Genomic DNA, 23,164 nt, shown 5'->3' with positions numbered 1-23,164 from the left:
CTACTCTTCCCTGAGCAACATTACCACTCTCAGGGAATACCTTTTTGAGTTATTTGGTCCGAGGACATAGTTTCACTTAACAGCATTCTTCTTGTAGTGATGTTCAGGATCAGATATGAGGATTCCCATGTCCGATTCTGCTAAATCAGCTTGATCCTAGGAGTTGCAATTCTTCCCTGCCCCACAAGATGGGGATAGTGTGCTTCTCAAACTGAGCAACTGGAGGACTTTGATTTAAAACTGTTTTCACGACCCTTTCTGTTCTCCAGCAATTCACCACTGCATCCCTTAGGACTTAATTGGAAGTTATTACTTATTCTTGCACCAGAGGGAGTGAATTTTGTACTTTCTTGGGAGATGCTTAAGCAATAGTGCTCCCTTTGCAGATATAGAAGTGTGTCTTGCCAGAAATCACCCCACCTTGTGTTACAGGTCAGACCCTCATGCCTGTGCTGTGAAGCTGGAGTATGAAGCTTTCCAAACCAGTAAAATGGCTAACTCGTACAAGGCAACTGTGCTAAAGAAGGTAGGGCCATACGTCTGCTGCTGTTCCCTTGAATGTGCTGTGGCCTCAGCTCGAGGGGAAATAGGGTAGAGTTTGTGTGGGAAAGATGAAGGAGAAGCTCTGCTTTGCCTTGGATGTCTTCCAAATCTTTCTTGGTTTTGTTTCCAGGAGGGCCCAGAATCATGTTGGTTTCACATCTTTGTTGGCTTTGCAGGCTTTGGAAACCTACATACCAGTGCAGGCTTATCCAAATATCCTCTAGGTCTAGCAATAAAGGGAATGGGGAGTTCCTCAGACTGTCACTGACAATAGAGAAGCCTTGGGTTAGGTTAGCTGGTTGCAATAAGTCTCTCTGAAGATGTTTCTGTTCTTGAGATAGATGTCTCTCCAGGGGAGACATGTTTTGCCACTATGGCTTTTAGTGTGTACAGAGGCAGGAATGCGTAAAGATTTCTGGCCATTAGAGAACATTTCTGTTCTCTTTTCAGGTAGCAGAAATCAACAAAGCCTCAAAACAAGGAGAGCTGTTCTCAGTCTTTGGGTCCAGAACTGGTGGCAGCAGCAGCTTAGAAACAAAATCTGGGTCTCCAGGAGAAGAGGACTTCCTCCCTGCATCCCAGGTTTACTCGGTGAGTGAGTACAGATGGGATGGACAAGGAGGGAATGGTGTGCTTTGTCTATCTGCTTTTTTATAATTTTATTTTAGGTCCTTTGTGTGGCCATAGCTGTATATTTCTATTGGAATTGCTTTCCCTGTCTGTCCTTTGGTTTTGGAGTGAGATCAGCTAGTCATACTGGTTCCTATTAGTGAATATAATCTATGTGCAGGCCACACATCAAATAAGTTTTACTCGTCTTGCTCTAACCAAGGATGCTGTCTGTTTCCTTACTGTGGGCCGGTGACTTTAACCTAATCCATTTCCCTGATGTCTCAGTTGATGGTTATGATGATGAGTGGGTTTTAGAGCCTTCCCCAGCTTACAGCTGTACACACTGGTGTACTGTATACAGAAACTTAGCTCCTTTCAGGGTTCTGCATACAGGGCTTCCTTAATGCTCTCATATTCAAAATTTCTCCTTCTTCCTTTCTTCCTAGTTCAAACCCAAGCGTGTGGGAGCAGGATTTCCAAAGAAATCCAGCTTGTTCCAGACAGCTTCAGAACTGCTGAAGGTCCAGGAGGAGAGCGATGCAAAGCCTGTCAAAAAAGAAGTAAATTGTCCAAATGGGCAAGACAACGGCAACTGCAGTCTGGAACTGGACACCAGAAACCCTGTTCTCCAGAAGAAAGAAATAGCAGCCAAAGTAATGTGTGAGAGTGGTGGGGTAGAAGTACTCCCTCCTGAAAAGAAGGGACAGCAGCCCAGTCCAGACACAAAAACTGCCCTTTGGGATAGCCCTACTACGAAGCCCAAACCCAGCAAGAAGCAGCAAATGCTCGCAGAAGCGGCTAAAAAAGAATCGCAGGATATTTCCAAATTCTTCTCCCTCTCCAAAGGTGGGTCTAAAGCCAAAAGTTGCAGCTCAGCAAAGGAAGATGGCTGTTCTGCAAGCACACTACCTCAGGTTTCTTCTCAAAGCATGCGTCAAGAGAAACCAATACCTCAGGAAAACAAAGATGTCTCTGGAGAAGATGTGACTGGACAGTCCCAGGCAGAGAATGAAGAGCTGGGAGAGACAGAAGTAACGCTGACTGAGAGAGAGGAGGATTTTAAGACCCAGCAAGCAGCTGAATCTGAACTCCTTCAGGAAGAAGTTGATGTAAAATCCAGGTAAAATCTCTACCTCTCTGCTCCCTGTGTTGCCCTGTTAACGAGCTGCAGAGCCCCACCAGCCTTGTCCTGGAAACTGGGAATCTGTATTAGATCTCTAGGCTGGTGAGGGAGACTCTTGCTTTACCATGGAGAGTCTTGTGGCCACTGATAGTGAATGTAGTAATATCTTCACTGTGGAACGATTGAAATTGGCCTTCTCTCCACTCTTCCCACTAGTGTTCCTGAAAATGTCGCAGAAACTGAGCTAAGTGTTGTTGGGGAAGGTGAGTGTGGGAAGCGACCAGGATCAGATGAGGTAAGACTTTAATGGATGCTGATTTCCTCTATTTCTTCTGCTCATCTTGAGCCAAGTTTCTCTCTGGGAGCAATGCTCCTGATCTGAACTTCACCTGATAGTGTTATTTATCTGGGGAGGGCCCAGCTGCAATTGCAGCAGGGAGGAGAACCATAGTTGCACTGCACTCCCGGTGTCCCCCTGCCGCCCGCTGGGCCAGTGCCAGCAACTCAGACTGCAGTGAAAAGCTTCCCCTCCGCTCTGCTTTGTTTCCTCTTCTCTGCAACACATGTGACCGTACCCTTGCTGGTGGCTTGCCTGGAATGAGTCTCTCCACCCACTCTAGATCTGTAGCTAACTATAATTAGCAAGCTGCTTTCTCAAGTCAAGAGAACAACCACAGGCCGATGACGCACAGGACCACTCAGAAGCAAACCATGCTCACAGCCTTCCTTGCCATTCAGTCTCTGGTTCTGCATTTGACATCTGAGACCGCCTGGTGGCTGTCTCTACTGAACAGTGCGATTTTCTCCTTGCTCTTTCAAATTGAGCCAGAGTGTGGCACTCCTGAAGTGGTTGATTCTTCCTGAGGGGTGTATTCTCAGCAGACATCCTGGGAAATCTTTTCCTGTTGGTTTTTCCTGTATAGGATGAGGTCTAGCAATTAGCTGCCCTAATAAGAGCACAGGGTAATTTTAAATGTGTTAGTCTTAAAGGGTTTTTCTTAAAGTCCCTTTGTGTGGGAAACGGTGTATTATGTCTGCACAGCAACATGGGTTACACAGATTCCTGCATGGTGTTCGCTATAGGGAGAGCCTGCAGGATGCTGCAAAGATTCATGTTCTCAGAAGGTTGTGGCTGCTTGGAAGTGTAATGCTGCCACAGGAATTGGTGGGTTTGGTTTTCTTCTGTCCCATTTCCAGGATATGGAAAGTCCTGCAACAAAGCGGCTACGGACAGTGGCAAAATCTTCTATTCTGTCCCAGCCAGAAAGCAAAAGTGTTGGTCCAACAAAGAAGAAGGTGACTTTTGATCCAAACTTATCACAGTGTGATAAAGAAGGAACCAGCAAGATCGTACAGCCAGTGACCAAAGGCATGTCCCTCAAAGAAACAGCAGACGTCGTTGTCAAATATTTGACCCCATTCTACAAGGGTGGCAAATTTGCTTCCAAGGTAGGGCACAGCTCAAGACCCTCTCTAGCAGAAGGAGACTGCATCTCCCTAGTGATCTGGGGCCCTAAGAAGGGGCAGATGATCTGGATACCACATTTCATTTCCAAGTCACATCTTGGTATGTGCTGTTTTAATGACTCTAGGTGCAGCAACTTGCCTCTCCCAAGAAAGGGTTTGTGTGTGATTTAGAGTGGCATCATGTCGGTTCCACACTTGTTTGTGATTGTTCATGTTTTCACACTAAACTCTGGCAAGTTTTTAAAACCTCCCACCTGTGGAGTGGCAACAGATCAGGTTCAATTCTGGTGTAGTTTATTTGATGTGTTCTGAAAGGCAGCATGCGTGCGCGTGTGCTTCTCCAGCACTGCAGGGTCAGGTGTATTCGCAGGTTTGCAACACTCCTGTAGTCTAAATCTATGAATGGTTTGTGCTAGAGCCAGCCTGTGCTAAGGGCAAGACAAATGCGGAAACAGTCTGGTGAGGTAACCGATGTCTGCTTTCTGCTCTTTATCTTCCCCAATTCTGCAGGATCTGTTTAAGGGCTTTGCTCGGCACCTGTCTCACTTACTGACTGAAGAGCAGAACCCTGCCCGCAAGACTGGTGAGTTGGCAGCTGGGGAGAGCACCAAGAATCCTGGGTTCTTTTGATGCTAAATGGGGTGATGTCTTTAGAGGGGGCAGATGTCTTAAGTATCGTCTCAAAGGTGGTGCTTCCTCTCTTGCAGTGAAGGAGGAAGCACAGAGACTCATCAAGGAGTTTTTCAAAACAAGGGTCAGGTGTGAGAGTGAGACAGACTGGCAGGAGCTGCAGAGCTCAGAGAGCTGATCCTTGCATCGTGTTGGCTGTCTTCCTTCCTCCGGCAGTGGGACCAGGGGATCTTGAAGAACTCAACCATGGAGGGTTTCATGAAACTGCAGAAATGAGCTTTCTTTTCCCACTGCATTTTTGCTCACTTCTGTCCTTAGTGACACGCACTTCCAGGAAACCAGTTTCCGTGAACTTATGGAGCGTTTCTCCAGTAACTAGGGCGCTGAAGTGCTCTAGTACGTCTTGCCAAGAGGTGTGAAGTCTGCATCTGCTGTGTAGGTTAGGGGCTGCTGCCTCAGATGTTCTGCAGTGTCTCCAACCTCTACTCCCTGCAGCAGTCTGGGAAGGGCTCAGACTTTCCAACTGGGAGTCTGCTTTGGGATGGCATCTTGCTTCCTAAATGGCTCCTCCCCTCGTTCCCATCTCTTAGTTCTTATTTCAGTGTTACCAAGAGAAGCCTTATGCTACAAGTTCACATGCTTTGCTCAGGGCTGCCAAGGATGAGCTTGATGTTGAGTTCCTGGATGGAATGTTTTCCCTTGAAGGGCAGGAGGGGAGCGTTTTGTTTTTACCATGCAGGCAATGCCTACTTTCTGAAGGTGGAGAAACTCGGATTCTTTTTCTTTTAGTCTGAACTTTTTTTTAATTTTGTCTAGTTCTGCCTGGCCTTTAACTTAAGCGGTGATGCGTTTTCAGTATTAACCTCTCCAATAGTGGCACCAAGGTTGCCAACACTTTTCCAGCATTTGCTTGTAACCCCTAAAGCCATATTTGCTCCCTGTGCCTCACCCACAGTCTGCAATACAGAGGGCAACGCTGCTGTTACAACTGGTTAAGGTACTGCTGTGGCCCTCAAATTGACACTGTGGTGCCTCTGCTGCTATATTTATAGAAGGACCTGAACCTTAGGGTATCAGCGGGCTTGAAATAACCTGATTCCCTGGCACAAGTCCTTTCTGTTGGGTTTTTGTTGGGTTCTGCCTTTGTTCCATGCACTATAGAGGCTGGTGACCTCAGGCACTAGTGCTGCTAGAGGAATCTGCAGCCTGAGAGGCCATCAAACAGGTTTTGGACCACTGTACTCAACAGATGGGGGTTTTTTTTAAATGTACTGAAGGGTATGTGCAGAACTGACAATAAAACAATGTTATAGCTGCTGTGGACTCTTCCTGAAAGCTTTTTTCTTACCAATTAATTATACAGACTGGTCTAAGATACATTAAGACTCCATCACTGTGAACACAGCCCTGAAAGCTCATTTCTTATCTGAACAGACAGCTAATAAATGCAAGCCTGGGATGAGATGGATGGGAAGCACGTGCCAGCAGACACCTCCAACCCCTTATAGTTGCAGGACTTCTCCAGCTAGAACCAGAAGGAGAACCTGGAAATGTTGAACTCAAAAGTCACTTTCATCTTCAGCTTGCTCTGCTCACTGGAGGACAAAGGACTTTACAAGAAGCCTTTTACACAATAGAAGTATTTTTCAGTTGCCTGCTGGCTTCTATTTTACCTTCCCATTAAAAATCTTGTTTCATCAGCCACTTAAGTGGGGTTACTATCTCTACGGAGTCCAGTGCTTGTAGAGTTCAGCTGCTGTCTAGGTGAACTTCTCAGAAATGCTTTGTCTTCTAACTCAGGGGCTCTGGAAAGGGCTGGTTAAGGCATGGGGTTGTGTGACGAAATGCTTTATCACAATGTGGGGCATTTCTAACCAGATGAGCTGTGCTTCCATGTAAGGCAGCAAAAGCTCAGAGAAAGCAAAGGGGAATAAGGATAAGCTGATCTTCAGAGATCTTCTGTATTCCTTTCTTTCACATCACTGCGGTGCTTTAACCAGCCTTGCAGTAGCGCTGTTGAAGGAGGAGAGTGGAACATGCTTCACCCTAAGACCTCACAGGCCACAGCGAGCAGCACTTGAAGGGAAGTTCCTGACAGGGAAGATGCTGTGGCTGGTGAGGTGATGCCAGCAGTAACAAGAAGCTAACTGTGCATCATGGCTTGCACTAAGCACCCTCACATCTATCCCATTCCCAGCTGACAGCGACAACCTTTTCCTCAAGCTTTGCCGGTTACCTGCAGATCAGTCTTCCCATGTTAGATGTAAACCAGTATCTGTCACATCATAGCGTCAAGATCTCTCTACGTGATTATTTTATTGCAATCTCCTAAAGTGCAGATACTTTTCAGTTCAGTAGGATAGCTGTAGCAATAAAAATAAATTAAGCATTTTTGTACAACCCAGGACCCTCTACTGTAATACAAGTTCCATTTGAATACGCTTTCTCCATGGGCATGGAGCCATCATTTAAGTATGACAGCTGCACGGACACGACTGACTTCTTTATACTACAGGAAAACTTAGGCATAAGAAATTAATTAACAATAAACTTTCTTACCATTGCAGCTCAATCTGTGCCCCAGCATATGTGTTAATTGTGTATTAACACTGATCTGCTTTGCAATTAAGATGCTTTCTACAAGCTCCTGCTTCACAAATCCTGCTGCAGGGCCTCTTGCATATCAATACAGAGAAAAAGCTGGCCTATAGAAAACACCAGCAGCCAGTGCAGTCATTTCATAGCCTCAGCTTTGCATTGTGATACACAAGTCTCTAGCAAGCAGTCTTTGCTTATGTTAATTAATTCAAAAAAGAAAAGAACAGTCCCAGACTGCATAGCTTGAAGGTAATTGCTTGCATCTGTTCAGCTGCTCTGTGTTGGAAAAGGTTATGAAGAAGCAATGGTATGGAAAGGGTGTCTTGTGGTTTGTTTAGCCAGTGCATGCATCGCTTCAAGGAGGAGTACTTGGGGGGCTGAATGGCAGGTCACAAGGGGTGAGATTATGGTCCAGTCCATCAACAAACACTGTGGTGGCAGTCTTGGAAAGCAGCTGTCTGAGGTCATGGACGTCTTTTGGAAGAATCCTCTCCAGAAGACAGGGCAGGGAGCACTGAACAAGCTCAAGGAAAGGAAAAGAGCGCTGTTTTGCTTGGTCATTCTCCTCCTCTTAGGCTTTAGCGGTGCAGCTCTGTTTGATCCAGGATGACAACAATCGTGTGATACATTTCTTTAGCCTGTCAAAACACAAATCAGTACCAGTCATTCTCTGCCCCAGAAATGGCTGCTTCTCATAATTAAATATTCCCATAAATCACTTTCCCTAACTAAATATCAGGTAGGTGCTGGGACAAAGCTGCACTTTGGGGCCTGGGAAATGCAGTGCCCCCATCCACCTCTGGGGCAGAAGAGAGCAGTAGTACTGTCTCTTAGCAGAGGCTCAGCGGGGCAGTGGAAGGCAATTTCTGAATTGCCAGGAGGAAGCTGTAGGTCCAGGCTGATCTCACCTGTGACAGTTCAAGCCACATAGTCTTGGGGCTGGCAGCCGAGCCATAGTTTAGTTCTATGCCAGGAAGCCCACCATCAGAGACAGGCCGCAGGGTTCGCATCTTCTGCAGCTCTTTCAATGGAATGACGCAGGAGATCGCCTGCGCAAGGAGAAAAAGCCACAAAACGCTCTCTGGTGCAGTCCTTACAAATAAAACCATCTGATTCTCACCAAGGAGTATTCACCTCAAGAGCCTGTTGAAAGCTAAGACAAGGACTGGGGCACAGGGCAGTGTGTACAGAATACAGGGCAGGCTCCTGCTGCCAGCATGGCCCTAGAACTCCTGCGAGACTGGGACAAACAGGAACGTGACCTACACTTAGTCTTACTGTGAACCATGCTTGTTAGCATGATCACTGGACTTATAAAAGAGCACATGGCAGTACTGTTCAAGTACTCTTGTCCCTTGCTTTGGGCTAGGGCTGTTAGAGTATCTGTGATGCAGGTGAATACAGTCCCTTCCTGCACAAGTTCTTCTAAAAGTCAAAGTTAACATCTGACAGACATCAGGGCTCTGGACTCTAGGGAGGAATTGTCTGGCATACCTGGGTGGTGCCATCCACCACAATGATCTCTTCTTTATTCACGCCACAGAAACAGGGCACGGGGATTGTGTTATCGCTGACTCTCTCTACAAAGTAGATGTTGTAGCCAAAGAAAGGCAATTTCATCACATGCTCTGTAAGAAAGCAAAAGGTGGCTTTCAGGCAGCAGCTTCCAGCCAGCAATCTACTGCACCAACCTAAGGTGGTCAAAAGCTGCAAGTGTTCCCAAGCTTTTCTGCATTAAAAAGTAAGATTGACAACTTCTCCCTCCCTCCCAGGCTGCTGATACTCAATTCTCAGCAGCCTGAATGGATGTCCTATTCTTTTCTGACCAGAAAACAGACGTGCAGCCAGAATATTAATTAAAACACAACTTGTACAGAGCTCTGGAAGTCTACTGCAGACTTCCGCAAAAGAAGTGAGACTTCTACCATGATCACCATGCTTGGGATCAAGTGCCAATCTGCAGGGGGAGGCTGTCAGGGAGTCATATGTCATGGCCCATTCCAGACTCCAAGGATCCTCGCCAACCTCAGGAACTGTCCCAAAAGCGCATTCAGAGCAGCTTCCATCATGCTCAGGATAGATGACTCAAGCAGATCTGGATGTCTCCTCACCTATGAACTGGATTTTTGCATCCACCGGCTGGAAGGGCTGCCTGCTTCTCAGCAGCATGCCAACATAGCTCTGCAGAGCCTGGGGACTGATGGAGGACTGCAGGGTCTTTGGCGTGTACTCCTTCAGCTCTTCCCTGTGCCAACAAGCAGATACTAATTCACCCCCTGCCCAGCTAAAATCAAAAGATCAACCAGGGAGATTAAGAGGAAGGAGGGGATGCGGCAACAGTTTTCAGTTGCATGGCTGGGGGCAAGGGTGGAGGGAGAGGGGAAGAGCACAGCAGGTCGTATCTGAATTGGATAATGTGGAAGGAAACAGAGACAGCAAGACCACCATTTTCCACACAGAAGGCAGCTGTGCACCACTGACTAGTCCCTCCTTTCTGGGGACAACAGGAGCTCTTCAAGCAAGGACTGTAGCATGGAAGTAGAGCCACACAGTATTGCTTTCACAGGCAGTCTCAGCTGAAAAACACCTTACTCTAACTCTGTCTTGCTCCTGTGCCTCCGAAGCACTACACAGAGCAGAGTTCCCTATGCCCAGCAGGGTTATGCCATTACCCCCTGCTGCTGGTGGTGTGAGGGGATCTGATGGAGACATTACCTCCACTCTAAGTGCATAAGGATATGGGAAGGAAGGATCATGAAAATACAGCTCAGGGCTGCAGGACAGAAGCTTTCCAGGTCCCAGGGACATTTTCATTCCCCTTAGGCATCTCACTACCGATTTCAAGTGCCCAGGGTTGAAAACTCTGGCACTTGTGAGAAAGAACAAAGGAGCATTCATCCCCACTATAAGTTCATACACTTCCTTCTCGGTATTACAAACACATGGCAGTCAAAAGAAACGTCCATGGCACCCTCATGACCCTCAGCTCAGAAGGAGTCACAAAAGGAAATGTGCATCAGAGCCAGTCAGCATTAAGAGTGTGAACAGGAGGTAAGCTTTCTTGATTGCGGGCAGGAGTCAGTCACTGAGTAGTGACATCAATTAGTAGTTTATGTTCTCCAGAACTGTCCATTCCTTAATTATCCGGAGAGTACTTTCAGGCACCTACCCCTAACCCCTGTGGTGCCAACAGCCATTAGAGATAGAGACCCACCCTGAGACAAACATACCTGGAGGGATCAGAGTTCTGCTGCTCTGTTTTGGCCCAGTGCTGGAGCATTGCCAAAATGCCCACCTGCATCTCCATTTCTTTACTACGGCTCAACAGTATCCTCCCATTCAGGTAATCCCACAGCATCTGAGAGACAGCACAGCAAAGAGGCCTTTGTTAAACCTTTCAGAAGGTACAGAAAGGTCTGGGCAGTGCCAGGCTGCAGAGACCCACATCCTGCCATGCTGATAACACGAAAGCAAAGGCTTTCTGCGCTCAGGAAGAGCATGCAGAACTGCACAAGCCATGTCTAGAACCGTACAGCTCATAGGCTAGGGCTGCAGGCACACTGCCTTCCTTGCATCCATAGCTCCAGTTATTAGTCATTCCCAGAAACAGCATACAAAGCCGATCAGCCAAAGCCCTCCTGCTTCTTCAGCTCCCTTGGGAAATTCCCATTGGCCTGTACGCTAACTCTGCCCCTGCTAGGGAGGTTCCTGATGCACACTGCCCTTGTTGCTTACCTGTCCATAATGAACATCAGTATAAATTCTGTTCTCAAAGTGCAGAGGCGTCCTCCAGATGAGCCTGCGTAAAGTCACAGTGACCAACTTGTCCTCCAGCAGGTAATCATGAAGATACTCCTCTGATCTTATCGGCCTCACCGTTTTATCTACATATTTACACAGAGAGAGGGTCATCACTCGTGGTGCTGAGACAGTGGGCTGAGCTCCATGACCTGGGACAGGAGCCTTCCTGCACGCCTCTATTCCACCCTGCCCTTATGACTCCCAGCATCAGCCATTCCCAAGGGCCACGGACCCACACAGACACACACACACACACACACACTTCTTTCAGAGCAAGCAACACAGCCCCTGAGAAGGCACACTCCTTAACCTTCGTACAGAGGGAAACTGCTGAAGAGGGACCTCCCCAGAGCCAGCAACATTGGGGGAACTATTTGAAACAGTAGCCATGGTACTCCCTGTTGGAGAAACTGCTTTAAGAACGAACCTAGGTGCTAGTCTCTACTTGCCAAGATTATTGCTGTCACTCCTGATGGCAAAAAGAACAAATTCCTGTATCTCTTCCTGTTCGCCTGCCCCCATCTGCTCACAGATCTCCTGCAAGAGCTCCTTGGCCACCTGAAGCGAGGAAAGAAGCAAATAAGTACTATGACCAGGCAAGCCCAAAGCAGCCCCAGAGCAGTTAAACATACTGGGCTTGTTAGAGGGCAGCAGTATGGCTCTGGCCATTGTGCAAAGCAGCAAGCTGGGTGAGGCGTCCCAGCGTTGCGCAGGCCCTGCAGAGATAGGCTGCTACAGGGATTCCTAGGAAGTGAGTGGGGAAACTGTCACAGCACCATGGGAAGCACAGGCCAAGCCCAAGGTTTTGACAGATAAGGGAGTTCCCTGGTGTGGCTCAGAGTCCAGATCAATGAAGAAATTCAAAGCAGAAAACTCACAGTGAATGTCTTAACTCTGGTCAGGTATTCCATGCCTCCAGGCATCAGTATCGCTAGCCGGCGGGCACCATGCCCCTTCTGCAAAGGACAGTCTTTGACGTCATGCAGGACATGCAGGATCCCATCAGCCCCACAATTCTTCCTCCCTCTTCCTTCCTTCTCATCTCCACCTTCCACTACTTGCCCATAGTACCTGCCTCTTCCCTGCCCACACCCCTGCCTACTCCATGGCATTGCACTTCCCAGTCCCCTTGCAGACACATGCCTCATTTCCTCTCTTGGAACACTAACCACCCCTGTAACACTGCACATGGCACCTCCTGGCAAACCTCTGCCCTCCCTCTCTTCCCAGCATCCCCACTTCTCTGCCCCTCAATACCAGCAATGCCTCTATCTCCACAGGGAAAGGAAGGTGGCGACGGCCCCCATACATGAAATTTTTCCGCAGGTTGCTCTGACAGGTCTTGGCTATATCTGCAGGAAAAGGAAAAAGCTTCATGTGCTGAGCCAAACAGAGGATTTAACATTGTCTCCTATGGTGCTGGGTCATCCTGACTGTGTTGAATTTAACCCCGGGCCACCGCTAGGAGAGGAAAGAGAGTTGACCTCATCTCCCACTCTGCCAGGACACATCCAAATCATGAGGGGCCAACCCCAGACACTGTCCAGGGTAGAAGGAGTGCACAGGAATGACAGGACGGGAGAACTAGAATCCTCTTCTCTGGCAGGATTCCAACCCATATACCTCACAGCTGATGACTCTGGAAGACCACAGTCTGCCTTTCCCCCAAGGTCTAGCTGTCAAACTGAGCCTAAGCAGCAGGGCTAAGCTAAGCCTCAGAGAGACACACAATTCCACCTTGCCTGGGTGAAGATGCAATGGGAAATTACCTCTGCAAACAGAAAGACTAGAGATACAAAGCAGACTCTTGCCTGCAGGCTCAGGTCCTTCAGTACCCGACTCATTTCTCCTGCCTAACAGGATAAGGGAGATTTCCCTGTTGGACCATGTCCCCACCTGGATCCTGTCTTCTTTCTTTGACCACTGAGCTTTAGTAAACAAGGGGGCAGCTGTTTATTTTACAGGACACAAACAGTCATACCATGGTGGGTGCTGGATGGATCACTGCTGGCTAGCTGCAGAAACTTGGTGGCGTAGGGCATCAGGATGTTAGAAGGGAGGAAGTACCCAGTTAGCAGGTTTAGGAGCAACCAACCACGCAGCACGCTCTCCCTGCAGGGCAAAAAGAACTGTGAGCACCTTGGAACAAGACAATTACTGCTCCAAGCAGCTCAAACTGAGCCTCTGCCCTTTTGAACACCTATGGCAGGTTGCAGAAAATGAGGTAGTGGCCCTTGGTCAGAGGTTTCTTGTGCTGAGGAAGGGATTCGTTTAGTTATTCCTAACAGCAAACAGAGAAAGGGAACAGTCAAGGCCACGCTGATGCCACTGCTGCCATATCACAGGGCAGTGTGGGGTCAAGCCAGTCCTAACTGTTGTACCAATTCCCCAGGGCTGTGAAGAGGAAATCAGGGCTCTGAGCAGCGCCACTACCGGGAGCTACCAGGAATGTTTAGCAGTGCCCAGATATATCAGCAGCCCGAGATAGAAGGACAAACATCCATTGAAGTGAAAAAGCCAAACCCCAGTGACTTGCTAAATTCCCTGAGCGCTCAGCAAAAGCCCCAGCAACTGAGCAGCGAGGGATAGTACATCATTAGGGGTCAGCCTCTCTCCTGGCGCTGCTGCCTATGCAGCAAGGCAGATGGTTCCCCTCCAGCTGTGCAGGCACAGGAGCTGACAGTGCTGGTACTCACTGGTTAGGGTTGTGGGTGACCTGTTTGATGACCTGGCAGTAGACCTCATCATGCAAACTCTCCTTCTCCTTGCACAGCTGCATTCAGAGAGGAAAAGACAGCATCAGAGAGGGGACGAGAGCATCAGAGGCCCCAGGTCATCTCTGTGCCCTTCTGCTCCCAGCTCCAGAGCTCTGCCAATGTGGCTTAAAGCTTGGGCTTTGCAGCCTCTGGTCTCTAGTGCTATCTGGGCCCAAAGAAGGGGAGGCAGGTTGTGCTCTCATCCAGACAGTGATATCCAGGGAAACCATTTACATGCAACCCTCCCCCCCCATGTTTTTTAATCAGCCTCTCTGTTTCAGCTCCCTTTCTCATGTAGGAGGTTGCATTATGGCTCTCCCTGCTTTCTCCCTTCCCAGCAAGGTCTTGGCTCTTCATTCCCATTGGTGCTTCAACACCTTGCCCAGGGGAAGGTCACAAACCTGAAGGATTTCATAGATGCATTCAGCCTCATTCTGGTTCTTGAGTTTTGATTGATCTCCCATGAACTGCATCAGAGCTGCAAAGCAAAGGCTAGCATTTAGGTCTAAGCAGAGGTGATCCTGCCGTGGGGCAGGCAGTAGACTAGAAAATGTCCTGAAAGCTTTTCTGCTCCATGGGCTATTACGAGGCTTGCATTGGACATGTGTAGTCGGTGGGGCATCAGCCCTGGCAGTGTGCGTTCTTGGGCACTTTGCACTCAAAGTGTATTTTGCTGGACGCTTTCAACATGGACACAGGTAGTTATTAACTGCAGAAATGCCTTAGGAGGGGCCCTCCTCTCAGTCTTCATTCCCCACGCTGGGCCCCATGATGCCTATGCGTGACCACCAAGGCCATCCCACTCACCCCCGCTCCAGCCTCTGCAGTGTTGTGTCCTAGGGAGGTACTTACTCCTGAAGTTCTTTGTAGCAAGCTCATTCAGTTCACTATCAGCATACCAGAGCAAAGATTCCTGGATTGGGACCTGCAGGGCCAGAATACAAGGGTAAGCTGGGGAGGCAGATCGCACAGAGCTGTGCTGCAGGCTTCATGAAAGACACAGGCTCCCAGCATCTTGCAGGCAGCACTGAAGAGTAGGGGGCACCTACGCTTCTCCAGAGACTGCAGCCAAGGATCTGCCCTCTGTGCTTTTGCCACGTGGGGACAAAGCTAGAGGCAATGCTGGAGCTGGGATTCTGGCTGTAGCCATGGGGAGAGACTGAGCTCACCTTGGTGTGCTGGACCAGGGTAGCTGCACTCTTCTTTTCAGCAGAAATCCTGTTCAGTCCCTGCCTAGACAGAAGAGAGAGAACATGCAGCCTAAGAAATATCCCCAGAAACGGCTTGGTGTGGGTCAGGCTACACAGGTCCTGTGTATGCCTGTTCAAGAAGGACCACAGCCTACTCACATGGACTGAGCCTCTCGGAAGTAGGCTATGGCGAAGTCTGTCATGGTATAACGGTCGCCAGCAGGGACTAACATGATGCTGTCAGGTTCTGATGTCAGGCTGGGAACAGAACTCTGCAGGGACAGGCACCAAACCCACCCTGAATAGTCGGCTGAGGAACTGCAGTGTGTATTCTCCTCACCTGCCAGACCTGGGAAGGCCTCATCTGTGTGTGTTGCCTCCCCCTCCCACTATGACAGTATTTGAGTGTCTCCATCTGCAAGGATTAAGCAGTCATCTTCTTCCCTCTAGCCTTGGAGGTCAGACACTACCAGGGCCATGGACCCACCCTGGCAGCTCCCACAGAACCCGGCCACATCGCCTAGCAGTTCCCTAAAGACGACTCACCTCCCTGCTGGTGTTCCTGCTCTCCGGGGAAGCTTTCATGCTCTTCCGCAGCCCTCCACATCTGTCCATGCTGGTGCTGAGGTGATCAGGGGCTGCAGCCAATTGCACAAGGCTGGTGGGGAAAATACCACAGCGGCCACCAGTGGAGCCAAACTGCCAGCCTGCAGAAACAGGGGAGAAAGAGTCAGGAACCATGGCAGCTACCAAGAGAAATGAGCAGTGAGACATACTACTGGCAAAGGAGAGCACCAGACTGACCAGGCTTTCCTGCATCCTAAGATAACATCCCTTATAACTATGGCAGCTGGAACAAGGTGGGTTGCAGTCAGAGAATGGCAGAGCTGAAAGCTGACTATGCCAGCCCTTAACAGTCTGCTTTCCTCTGGTTTACTTGACAGCAGCATGTAGAGCTTCTGGGCACCATGGGTCCAGTGTTACCGTAAGTCAATCACAGCAGGCCCTTGAACCCAGTCCCCACCTTTCCTGCCAATCTCAAACTCCCTCACCTGGCTCTACGCCTTGCATGGGCAGTAACTTGATGAGGTCACCCTTCTTGAAGCTAAGGAGGCTCTTGTCATCCACAACGTAGCTGCGCAAAGCAACAACGTAGTTGGTATCCTGGGGAAAAAGTGATGGGGAGGTCAAATCTCATCCCCAGGATGTGAGGGATTTGGACCACATCATCCCATGGACCCTCTCGGGTCCATGTGGGAAACCACCTTCATTCCCTACTGCACTACAGCCACTCCCTTACCTGTCTCAGCTCCTGGATGAAGAGTTCCACCATGGCCTTGATGCACGGAGCCTTTGGAGAGTGCAGGAAGAGCTGCTCTGTCTTCAGAGAGAGCTCCAGGGCATTGCTGCCCTTCAGTTCCACTGACAGCACATCTGCAAAGCTGAGAACACAGACAGCATGCTCAGGCTCCCTCTGCCAGAGCTAGGGATGCAGATCATGGGGATGGGAGCTCATTCCAAAGACTGAGAATGGAGACAGGCCTCGGCACGCTCCAGAGGGTGGCCTTTCACCAGCACTGTATTACAACAGTAATAGCACCATAGGCTGCTCATGGCTTTCACCGTACCCCTCTGAGGACCTCCCTTCTGATGACATGCATGGAGCTGACTCACACCTAGCACTCACTTATTGTGAGCAAAACACAAGGTAGGGAAGAAAGGGAAAGGCCAAACTCATTAGAAGGAGGGTCAGTGAGTCACAGCTGGCCTGGGACAATCCTAGAAAGCACAGCACAACCAGACAATTTTCAGCTCACCTGTTCGGTCTGCCTCCTACACTCTGAAAACATCCTGCAAGTGACAAATTATCATCCTGCAGCAACCAGTGCCCTTTTGCTCACCTGTAGCTGCGAAGAATCTTCAGGTGCTCAGGATTATACCCAGCTGCTTTCACCACCTTCAGCAGCTGCATGCCCCGGTGAGAAACACCCAGAATCTGGACATCACTTCCATTTTCACCCTGTAAGGGAAGTGCAGCAGAGAGCGTGAAAGGCCCCATCCCACCCGGACAGGATGCAGCAGGGGAAGAAGATGCTGCCGTATGTACCGTGAAGGAGGCCCTAGGCTGACAGGGGCGTCAAACCCAGCAAGGTACAGAAGGCGCAGAAGAATGAGTGGTGTGTGGCCAGGCAGGGAGACAGAAAGAGATCCCAGGTGAACTAGAGCCACAGAGCTAAAGCAAGCCCCGGGTCTGGTGAAAAGATTAAGACTCACATGAACTGGGAAAAGGCGGGAGAAATAGTTAGCCCAGTTATCTCGAGCAGCCAGTACAATCCTCTTCTTTATCCCATCCTCCTGAATGGACTGGACATCGTTGCCAACCCGGAACTCCACTAGCAGGGGTACAAAGCAGATAGTTTCTCAGTAAGACAAAGATGGCCAAGTCTTCCTCTGCCCAGGGACTCCTTCCCACCAGTCCTCCTCAGTGATTACAGTGCAGCAAACGACATGCAGAGGCAAAAGGATACCATGTTATTTGCACACACCAGTCTACTACTAGTTTCTCTCCCCCTCTCCATGAAGCTCCTGTCAAAGACGACAGGTGGATTTTGAGACAACTCAAAATCCCATCCTTGGGCCTCAGTTTCCTCTCCCTACAATAAACATATCAGAACTAAGTTTTTCTGGCTCAGAGAAATTTCAGGGCCATTTTCTGGCCATTTGGGATAAACAACATTCCTACACTGCACTACACAGCACACACAAATGTGCTTTCTTGCTGCAGTGACAAACGTTTCTCCTCTGCCCTAAGTCCTGCCTGAAAGGGCTTGGAGGCCGGTTTCTCGTTTCAAACCAAAAGCTGGGATGGGCACGGGGACGAAGGGATGATGGGGCTGTTAATTACTCAGCAGGTCTTTCATCTTGCGCTTCTCCTCCCTGGAGATCCGAAGGCAGGAGTCGGAGAAGGTGTCACGCATGATCTGCAGAGGAAGGAAACAGAGAGGCTTCCATTGAAAAGGCCACATCTGAGTGTGTTGGAGCATCTGAGGCCGTTAAACAGACTGAGTTTCAGAAGAGTGAGCAGGGGCTTGACTGGATGGACCTGGAGAAGAGACTAACACCGCTAGGGATGCAGAAGTGAAGGCAGCTTATGCAGTGTAACAGAGAAACAACAGGCCTCGAGTCATACACCAGTACACACCTGTTCACACAGCAAGTTCAGACAATAAGGGTGACTGAAGTTTTCTTTGGGGTAAAACACCTGCAAGAGGAGGATAAAAACAATAGTAATGTTACAGATGTTTACAGATGTTGCAGAAATAGCTCTCCAGGGATGTTTCGTAATCTATATGCCCTACTGCCAGAGAGGAGTGAGTCCATCTCCAAGGACAGGCAGGGAAGAGACACTGTGAATGTAAACAGAAAGACCAGGAGCGAAGGACCAAAAGTGAAGTGGTGAGACCATGGGATGAACCCTGGTCAGTTCAGTGCACTCTCCAATACTTCATTTTAAACACATTTGTACTGTTTTAACAGGAAAGCGCCAGGCAACAACAAATTTACTTTAACTGTAGATTTCTCAGTGTTTTACAGAGGGAGGAAAGGACAGGTAGGGAAACTGAGACACCAGAGTCAGTAAGGCAGAGAGTAGGACTCGGATCTCCTCCGAGATGATCCCCCGCCCCCAACTCCTGCGTCGCGTGACCTCCTCCCAGAGCTGCCTTTGTGCTCTTATTTCACACTGGGTGCCTATGACAAAAAGTGATTTTAACCGAATGTGGAACCAGTTCCCTCCCCCCCATAGCCAGCCCTCAGCTAGTGAACTGTACCTCTTTGCGCAGAAAGATTTTCCAGGGAGGGTTGATATAGGAAAAGCTGACACTGTCAGTGAGCTTGTACAGCTGGGTCTTGATACCATCATCTTCTGCTACTGTTACAGTAGAGTCTGTGTGAGGAGAAAGAGCAGTGAAGATGGGCTTTGCTGACTACAGGGTCACCTTCCCACCTGCCAAAGACCTACCAAGAGAAAGGGGACAGTGCCATGTGCCTGACTGAAGATTACTGTCAAGAACCCTCTTGAAGGTCAGTGATCAGCTAGTACGAATGCATGCACAAAACGGTCATCATGTGAGTACCAGCATTTATACTTGCTGTATTAGTCACAAAGTTCAGTGCTCATAATAGCAACACTCCAGAGTTAGGGAGCCCACAGCGTGCCAGGCAAAATATTACCCACGTGCTTAAGTTTGAAGACACAGTTTCACTTTATGTCATTATAAAAAGCCTGCTAAAGGTTTCAAAAGGACATAAAAGTTCTCCCCTAAGCTTGCAGACTGCAAGGTTGTGGTACAAGGCACCCAGTACTTGCACTGGGTTTTCTCTCTGCAGGAGATCTATTAAAAGACAGGCTCAGTCTGAAGACAACCATTCAAAGGCATTGCTTTACAAGGTAGGAATATCTTCATTTAAGCACTCCCAACTTTCAAAATTTCAGAGTTCATAGACAATCAAGAAGTGTAGTAGATCGCACAGTTCAGCTGTTTCTATATTCCTATTCAAAAGCATGTAGGGATTTTTCAGGCCAATCTAGTTACTTCGATTTACTTTCGCCAGACTTCCTGAAGATCCATTTTTAAAAAGAGAGGGGGAGTGAAACCAGGACATTCTTTTATACCAGGGAATCTGACGCAGGATGGAGTCCTGCAGTAATGTGCTTGACTGACTGTTCCTTGTATGTTATAAAATGTGATGCTGATGAGAGTTTTAAACAGCTTGAAATACATTGGTACATGTATCCAAAATAGCAGCAAAGTATAAAATGAATTATGGCTCCAGGATCCCACTGCAATTCAGAAGGAAAACCTAAGACTGAATAACACTTCCAAACTCCTGCTGAGAAGCATTAGCTATGCCATTTTTCAGGTGGGCAATGTCCAGACACTCCTTATGTGGCCAGTGTCCAAGGTCTCTCAGGCTCTCATTCTCCCTCTGAGAAACATTCCCTCATTCCTCAGCCTGTCTCTAAGGACCCTCCAGAGGCTCTAGAAGGTAAAACACCCAGCTTCCCATTCCTCCCTGGTCTAAAGTCCACCTGTTGATAAAGTAGTTATGCTTCAGGTAGGTAATAAAACATAATGTGGACTGGACCTTGATAAAGCTGTAGCCCAAAGGTCCTTTCTGGTTTTAGCTGCATTTTTTCAGAGGAACCCAGCCCCTCCATCAGTTTTGCCTGACATCCTGCACTCCACTGGGAAGAAAGGGAAGAGTTAGAGCTGGGAAGTGCCATGCTGAGTGCGGGGCCAGACTGGAACTACGGTGACAGTCTCTGATTTCACACAGCCCACTCAGTCTTTGACCAGCTGGCCGATGACAGAACATGTGCTGTGACTCTCCCGGGCCACTGGGCTGATTCCGACCCCATCCCCTCCCACCGCTACCAAATCCCACTTGGGTGAAGTCAATACTCACCCTTCCCTGTGGATTCCTGCCAGCCTTGGTTCCCAGGCAGAAGAGGTGAAGGCAATGGTGGGGGAGGAGGAGGAGGAGGAGGGGCCTGGGAACCTGGTGGGGTTCTCTCCTGGCTGAAGATGGACAGGAGAGGCAACTGCTTCTCCTTGATAGAGCTGGAAGCTGAGCCTGGCTTGGGCTTGGGAGGTGGAGGTGTTCTCTTCTCTTGTGGCAGGGGGGGTGGCTGCAAGACAGCAAAACCATTTGACCCGGTCATTCTCTGCATTACTGTGCTCTGTCCTGATACTGCTGTTGTTACAAGTCATCCCTAGGGCATCAGTCCAACCCTAGAAGCAAGATCTGTGTGAACAGGGATACCAGGACCTTTAAATCGGCACATGATCTACAAACAGATGAAGATCAAGCAAACCCAAGTGCAGAGAACCAAGTATTTGAGATTGAAGCCTCCAGTTGGGAAGGGGAAAAAAGACATTAATGGGCCAAGACCTTGGTGCCAAATGTGGGGAACATGAGTTGCTTGCTTCCAGATCAGCCTTAAACATACCACAATAGGACTTGCTGCTCCAGAGCCTTTTCTCCAGGACCTCAAGTGACTTTACAGGCTGCAACCCAGTCTAGGATGGGCAGCACCATGGTATGAGCTCACAGCTATCTAGTAACCCAAGAAGAAATCACCTGGCTGCTACTGCACTACCAAGTAGCTCCCAATCTGTTGGAGATTGGATATACAGGCCCTCTCTGCTGAGCTCTTAGGCGACCGGAGAGCAAAGAACTCACTGATTTGGGAGAAGAGAGGTTCATCATTCCCAGCTTGGCCAGAGCCTCATTTTTGGGGTCGTTCTTCTTCATAAATGGCTTGGACACTCTCCTGCAAGGAAATGGGGAACAGTTACAGGGGCTGCAGAGAGGTTGTGGCCACAATGGAGCCATGTGGCAGCACTGGGATATAGTCCCACTCATCTCCTCCCTGCCCACCTGGGTGGACCCCACTCTCTCACCTGACAGGCTCGATAGGCTGGGGCTCGGGGGCTGGCCTGCTCTGGTACATTTTGATGATGTTGCGGATCTCCCGGCTGGGTTCAGGCCGTGACTCGGGGCCTGAAGGCTTCACTACAGGTGGCTCCTTCTTCGCTTTTCGTGTCTGCTTTTTTGGCTTCGGCTCAGGAGGTGGCAAAGGGGGAGCAGGAGCTATTGGGGATGACAGCTTTAACCAACAGCCCAGCAAAGACACAGGAGAAATCCCATTATGTCATTTGAAGCGCCCTCTCTTTCACCCCCAGGCTGACTGGCCATGACCTTCCACTGCCTTGCTTTGGGATCCCACTTCCCAAAGCTCAGACCTTTCTCTCTCTCCTCTCCTGTCAAGATGCAGACTCCCAGAAGGGCCAGATCCTTTCCTCCTGTGGCTATATCCTGGCCTGATGCTCCTAGAAAGTTCCCGCTTGTCAGCCTGCCTGGGTCTCCACTGCACAGCATCTTACCTGCCTCTGTTTTAGGGCTGGGCTTCTCTTCTTTCCTCTTCTCCTGCTCCTCTTCCTTCTCCTCCTCCTGCTTTGGCTGGGGATTTGCTGGAGGGGTCCAGGTTTTGGAAGGAGGCCTGACTTTCTTCACTCGGATTTGTTGCTCTCCTGCATAGAAAGGGGGACCTGAGCTAGTTAAACCCACAACCAAAGCCTAGCACTAACGGCATAGTTTCCACCCTTGCATCAGTCAGCAGAAGCCTATGCTTTCTAGAGGCAAAGGAGGGTGTGGCAGTCAGAAGCCCAAAGATGTCTAGAAAACTGGTAACACAACGCCTCACAATCTGAATTGTAGCCAGCTGAGCAGGCACCCAAAACTCCTGCTACACACAGCACCAGCAGCTCCTGCAGGGATTAGCTGGGTTCCAGACAGGGAGACAAGAACACCTTGTTATGCCAGGGAGGCTGCAGAACAAGGTGTTAAGATGAGTGAAATTCCCAAAGTGGTAGATGCTCACCCATCTTCTGAAAATATTCTCTCTTCTGCTGGAAAGTTTCTCGAAGATAGTCATCATCTTCACTGTCGAAGAACTCGTCTTCCGTGTAGTCATAAACCTGCAAGCAGTTCACAACATGGCTAGTTAGCACTAGCCAGCAGATACCTCCATAGCGCCCTTAAGTTGAGAGGTGATCTTCCCTTGCCAAGTTCTGATCTGGAACTTCTCCCTATCTGGGAGCATCCCAAGAGATCAGTCTCTGACCCAAGGAATCATCAAAGTCCAGAGAAGGAGTATGTTAGAGGCCCAAGAGAGCTTGCTGGAAGATAAAGAACTCCGAGTAATGAATTTTCCTATGGAAAAATTCAGATCAGCTGGAAATTAATTGGCCAACACTGCAGCCAAACCTCCGCAGAGCTAATGCCACCAAGGTTTGATCCTGTGTCTTAAAGACTCAGCAAGCAGAGTTTGAAAGGTCTCAGTATCATAGGTAAGCATAGCGCTCTGCTCTCCTCTCTGCCAAACCACTGTCACACTGTAGGGAAGCAGAGCAAACGCAAGTCATGAAATTCAAACCAAATTCACCACCACTATTTGTTTCTCATACCGGTTCTTCTGCCTTAGCTGGTGGTTCTGGAGCCTTTGGGGGTGGTGTAGCATTCTGGCTGCTGGGAGGCTTCTTGGGTTTTGGGGAAGTGGCTGGGACTGGGGCTGGAGCTGAGGCTCGGGCTTGTGGTGGACTTGAGACTCTTGGCCTTGAGTTCTCAAGAGACTGTTGCCACCGCTGCTGTTGCTGCTGCTGCTGGGAAATGCTCATGGCTTGAAGGGTCACCTGCTGGGCCTGGAGGAAGGAATTGCAATGTCCATGAGCTCTAGGCTACACAAAATTATCAGCCGTCAGTCAGACTGTCCTATTCTTTCACTGATAATCACAGAACATCTACATAGTCCGCTGCAAATTTCCCAGTGTTATGGACAAGGCATGCCCAGGGAGTCTGCTCCCACCTGGCCAAGTATG

At 49.1% G+C, this 23,164-nt stretch overlaps 2 protein-coding genes across 6 annotated transcripts in view; one reads left to right on the top strand and one right to left on the bottom strand.

Annotated features, from left to right (window-relative positions):
* Positions 1–5,692, top strand: part of RECQL5 (RecQ like helicase 5) — a 39,820-nt gene extending 34,128 nt beyond the window's left edge. The window contains exons 14-20 of one of the 2 annotated variants that reach the window (XM_076353892.1): positions 433–526; positions 994–1,134; positions 1,602–2,275; positions 2,495–2,573; positions 3,476–3,727; positions 4,256–4,328; positions 4,453–5,692. In XM_076353892.1, coding sequence (XP_076210007.1) covers positions 433–526; positions 994–1,134; positions 1,602–2,275; positions 2,495–2,573; positions 3,476–3,727; positions 4,256–4,328; positions 4,453–4,553 — 1,414 coding nt within the window. In that variant the 3' untranslated portion in view covers positions 4,554–5,692. Of the gene's footprint in view, positions 1–432; positions 527–993; positions 1,135–1,601; positions 2,276–2,494; positions 2,574–3,475; positions 3,728–4,255; positions 4,329–4,431 lie in introns of both variants that reach the window. The other variant, XM_076353891.1, reaches the window with a different exon arrangement.
* MYO15B (myosin XVB) overlaps positions 1–23,164 on the bottom strand; it is a 41,095-nt gene that overhangs the window by 6,295 nt on the left and 11,636 nt on the right. The window contains exons 15-43 of one of the 4 annotated variants that reach the window (XR_012996631.1): positions 22,754–22,987; positions 22,168–22,264; positions 21,671–21,817; positions 21,188–21,377; positions 20,967–21,057; positions 20,190–20,412; positions 18,551–18,666; positions 17,923–17,982; positions 17,626–17,701; positions 16,995–17,113; positions 16,622–16,740; positions 16,021–16,162; positions 15,773–15,884; positions 15,267–15,427; positions 14,880–14,992; positions 14,700–14,763; positions 14,383–14,455; positions 13,932–14,008; positions 13,471–13,547; positions 12,756–12,886; positions 12,032–12,126; positions 11,653–11,730; positions 11,224–11,332; positions 10,709–10,857; positions 10,204–10,331; positions 9,085–9,218; positions 8,468–8,601; positions 7,882–8,022; positions 6,935–7,611 (exon numbers count right to left, since the gene is read on the bottom strand). Coding sequence is in view for 2 of the 4 variants with exons in the window: in XM_076353889.1 (XP_076210004.1) it covers positions 7,552–7,611; positions 7,882–8,022; positions 8,468–8,601; positions 9,085–9,218; positions 10,204–10,331; positions 10,709–10,857; positions 11,224–11,332; positions 11,653–11,730; positions 12,032–12,126; positions 12,756–12,886; positions 13,471–13,547; positions 13,932–14,008; positions 14,383–14,455; positions 14,700–14,763; positions 14,880–14,992; positions 15,267–15,427; positions 15,773–15,884; positions 16,021–16,162; positions 16,622–16,740; positions 16,995–17,113; positions 17,626–17,701; positions 17,923–17,982; positions 18,551–18,666; positions 20,190–20,412; positions 20,967–21,057; positions 21,188–21,377; positions 21,671–21,817; positions 22,168–22,264; positions 22,754–22,987 (3,450 nt within the window). In the remaining 2 variants the exon portion in view is untranslated. Of the gene's footprint in view, positions 1–6,666; positions 7,612–7,881; positions 8,023–8,467; positions 8,602–9,084; positions 9,219–10,203; positions 10,332–10,708; positions 10,858–11,223; positions 11,333–11,652; positions 11,731–12,031; positions 12,127–12,755; positions 12,887–13,470; positions 13,548–13,931; positions 14,009–14,382; positions 14,456–14,699; positions 14,764–14,879; positions 14,993–15,266; positions 15,428–15,772; positions 15,885–16,020; positions 16,163–16,621; positions 16,741–16,994; positions 17,114–17,625; positions 17,702–17,922; positions 17,983–18,550; positions 18,667–20,189; positions 20,413–20,966; positions 21,058–21,187; positions 21,378–21,670; positions 21,818–22,167; positions 22,265–22,753; positions 22,988–23,164 lie in introns of those variants that run through there. The other 3 variants (XM_076353889.1, XM_076353890.1, XR_012996632.1) reach the window with 3 other exon arrangements.

This window comes from Aptenodytes patagonicus, chromosome 16, assembly GCF_965638725.1.
Source record: "Aptenodytes patagonicus chromosome 16, bAptPat1.pri.cur, whole genome shotgun sequence".
NCBI lineage: Eukaryota > Metazoa > Chordata > Aves > Sphenisciformes > Spheniscidae > Aptenodytes > Aptenodytes patagonicus.
The sequence above is the reverse complement of the archived record's forward strand: the minus strand, read 5'-3'. Positions and strand labels throughout refer to the sequence as shown.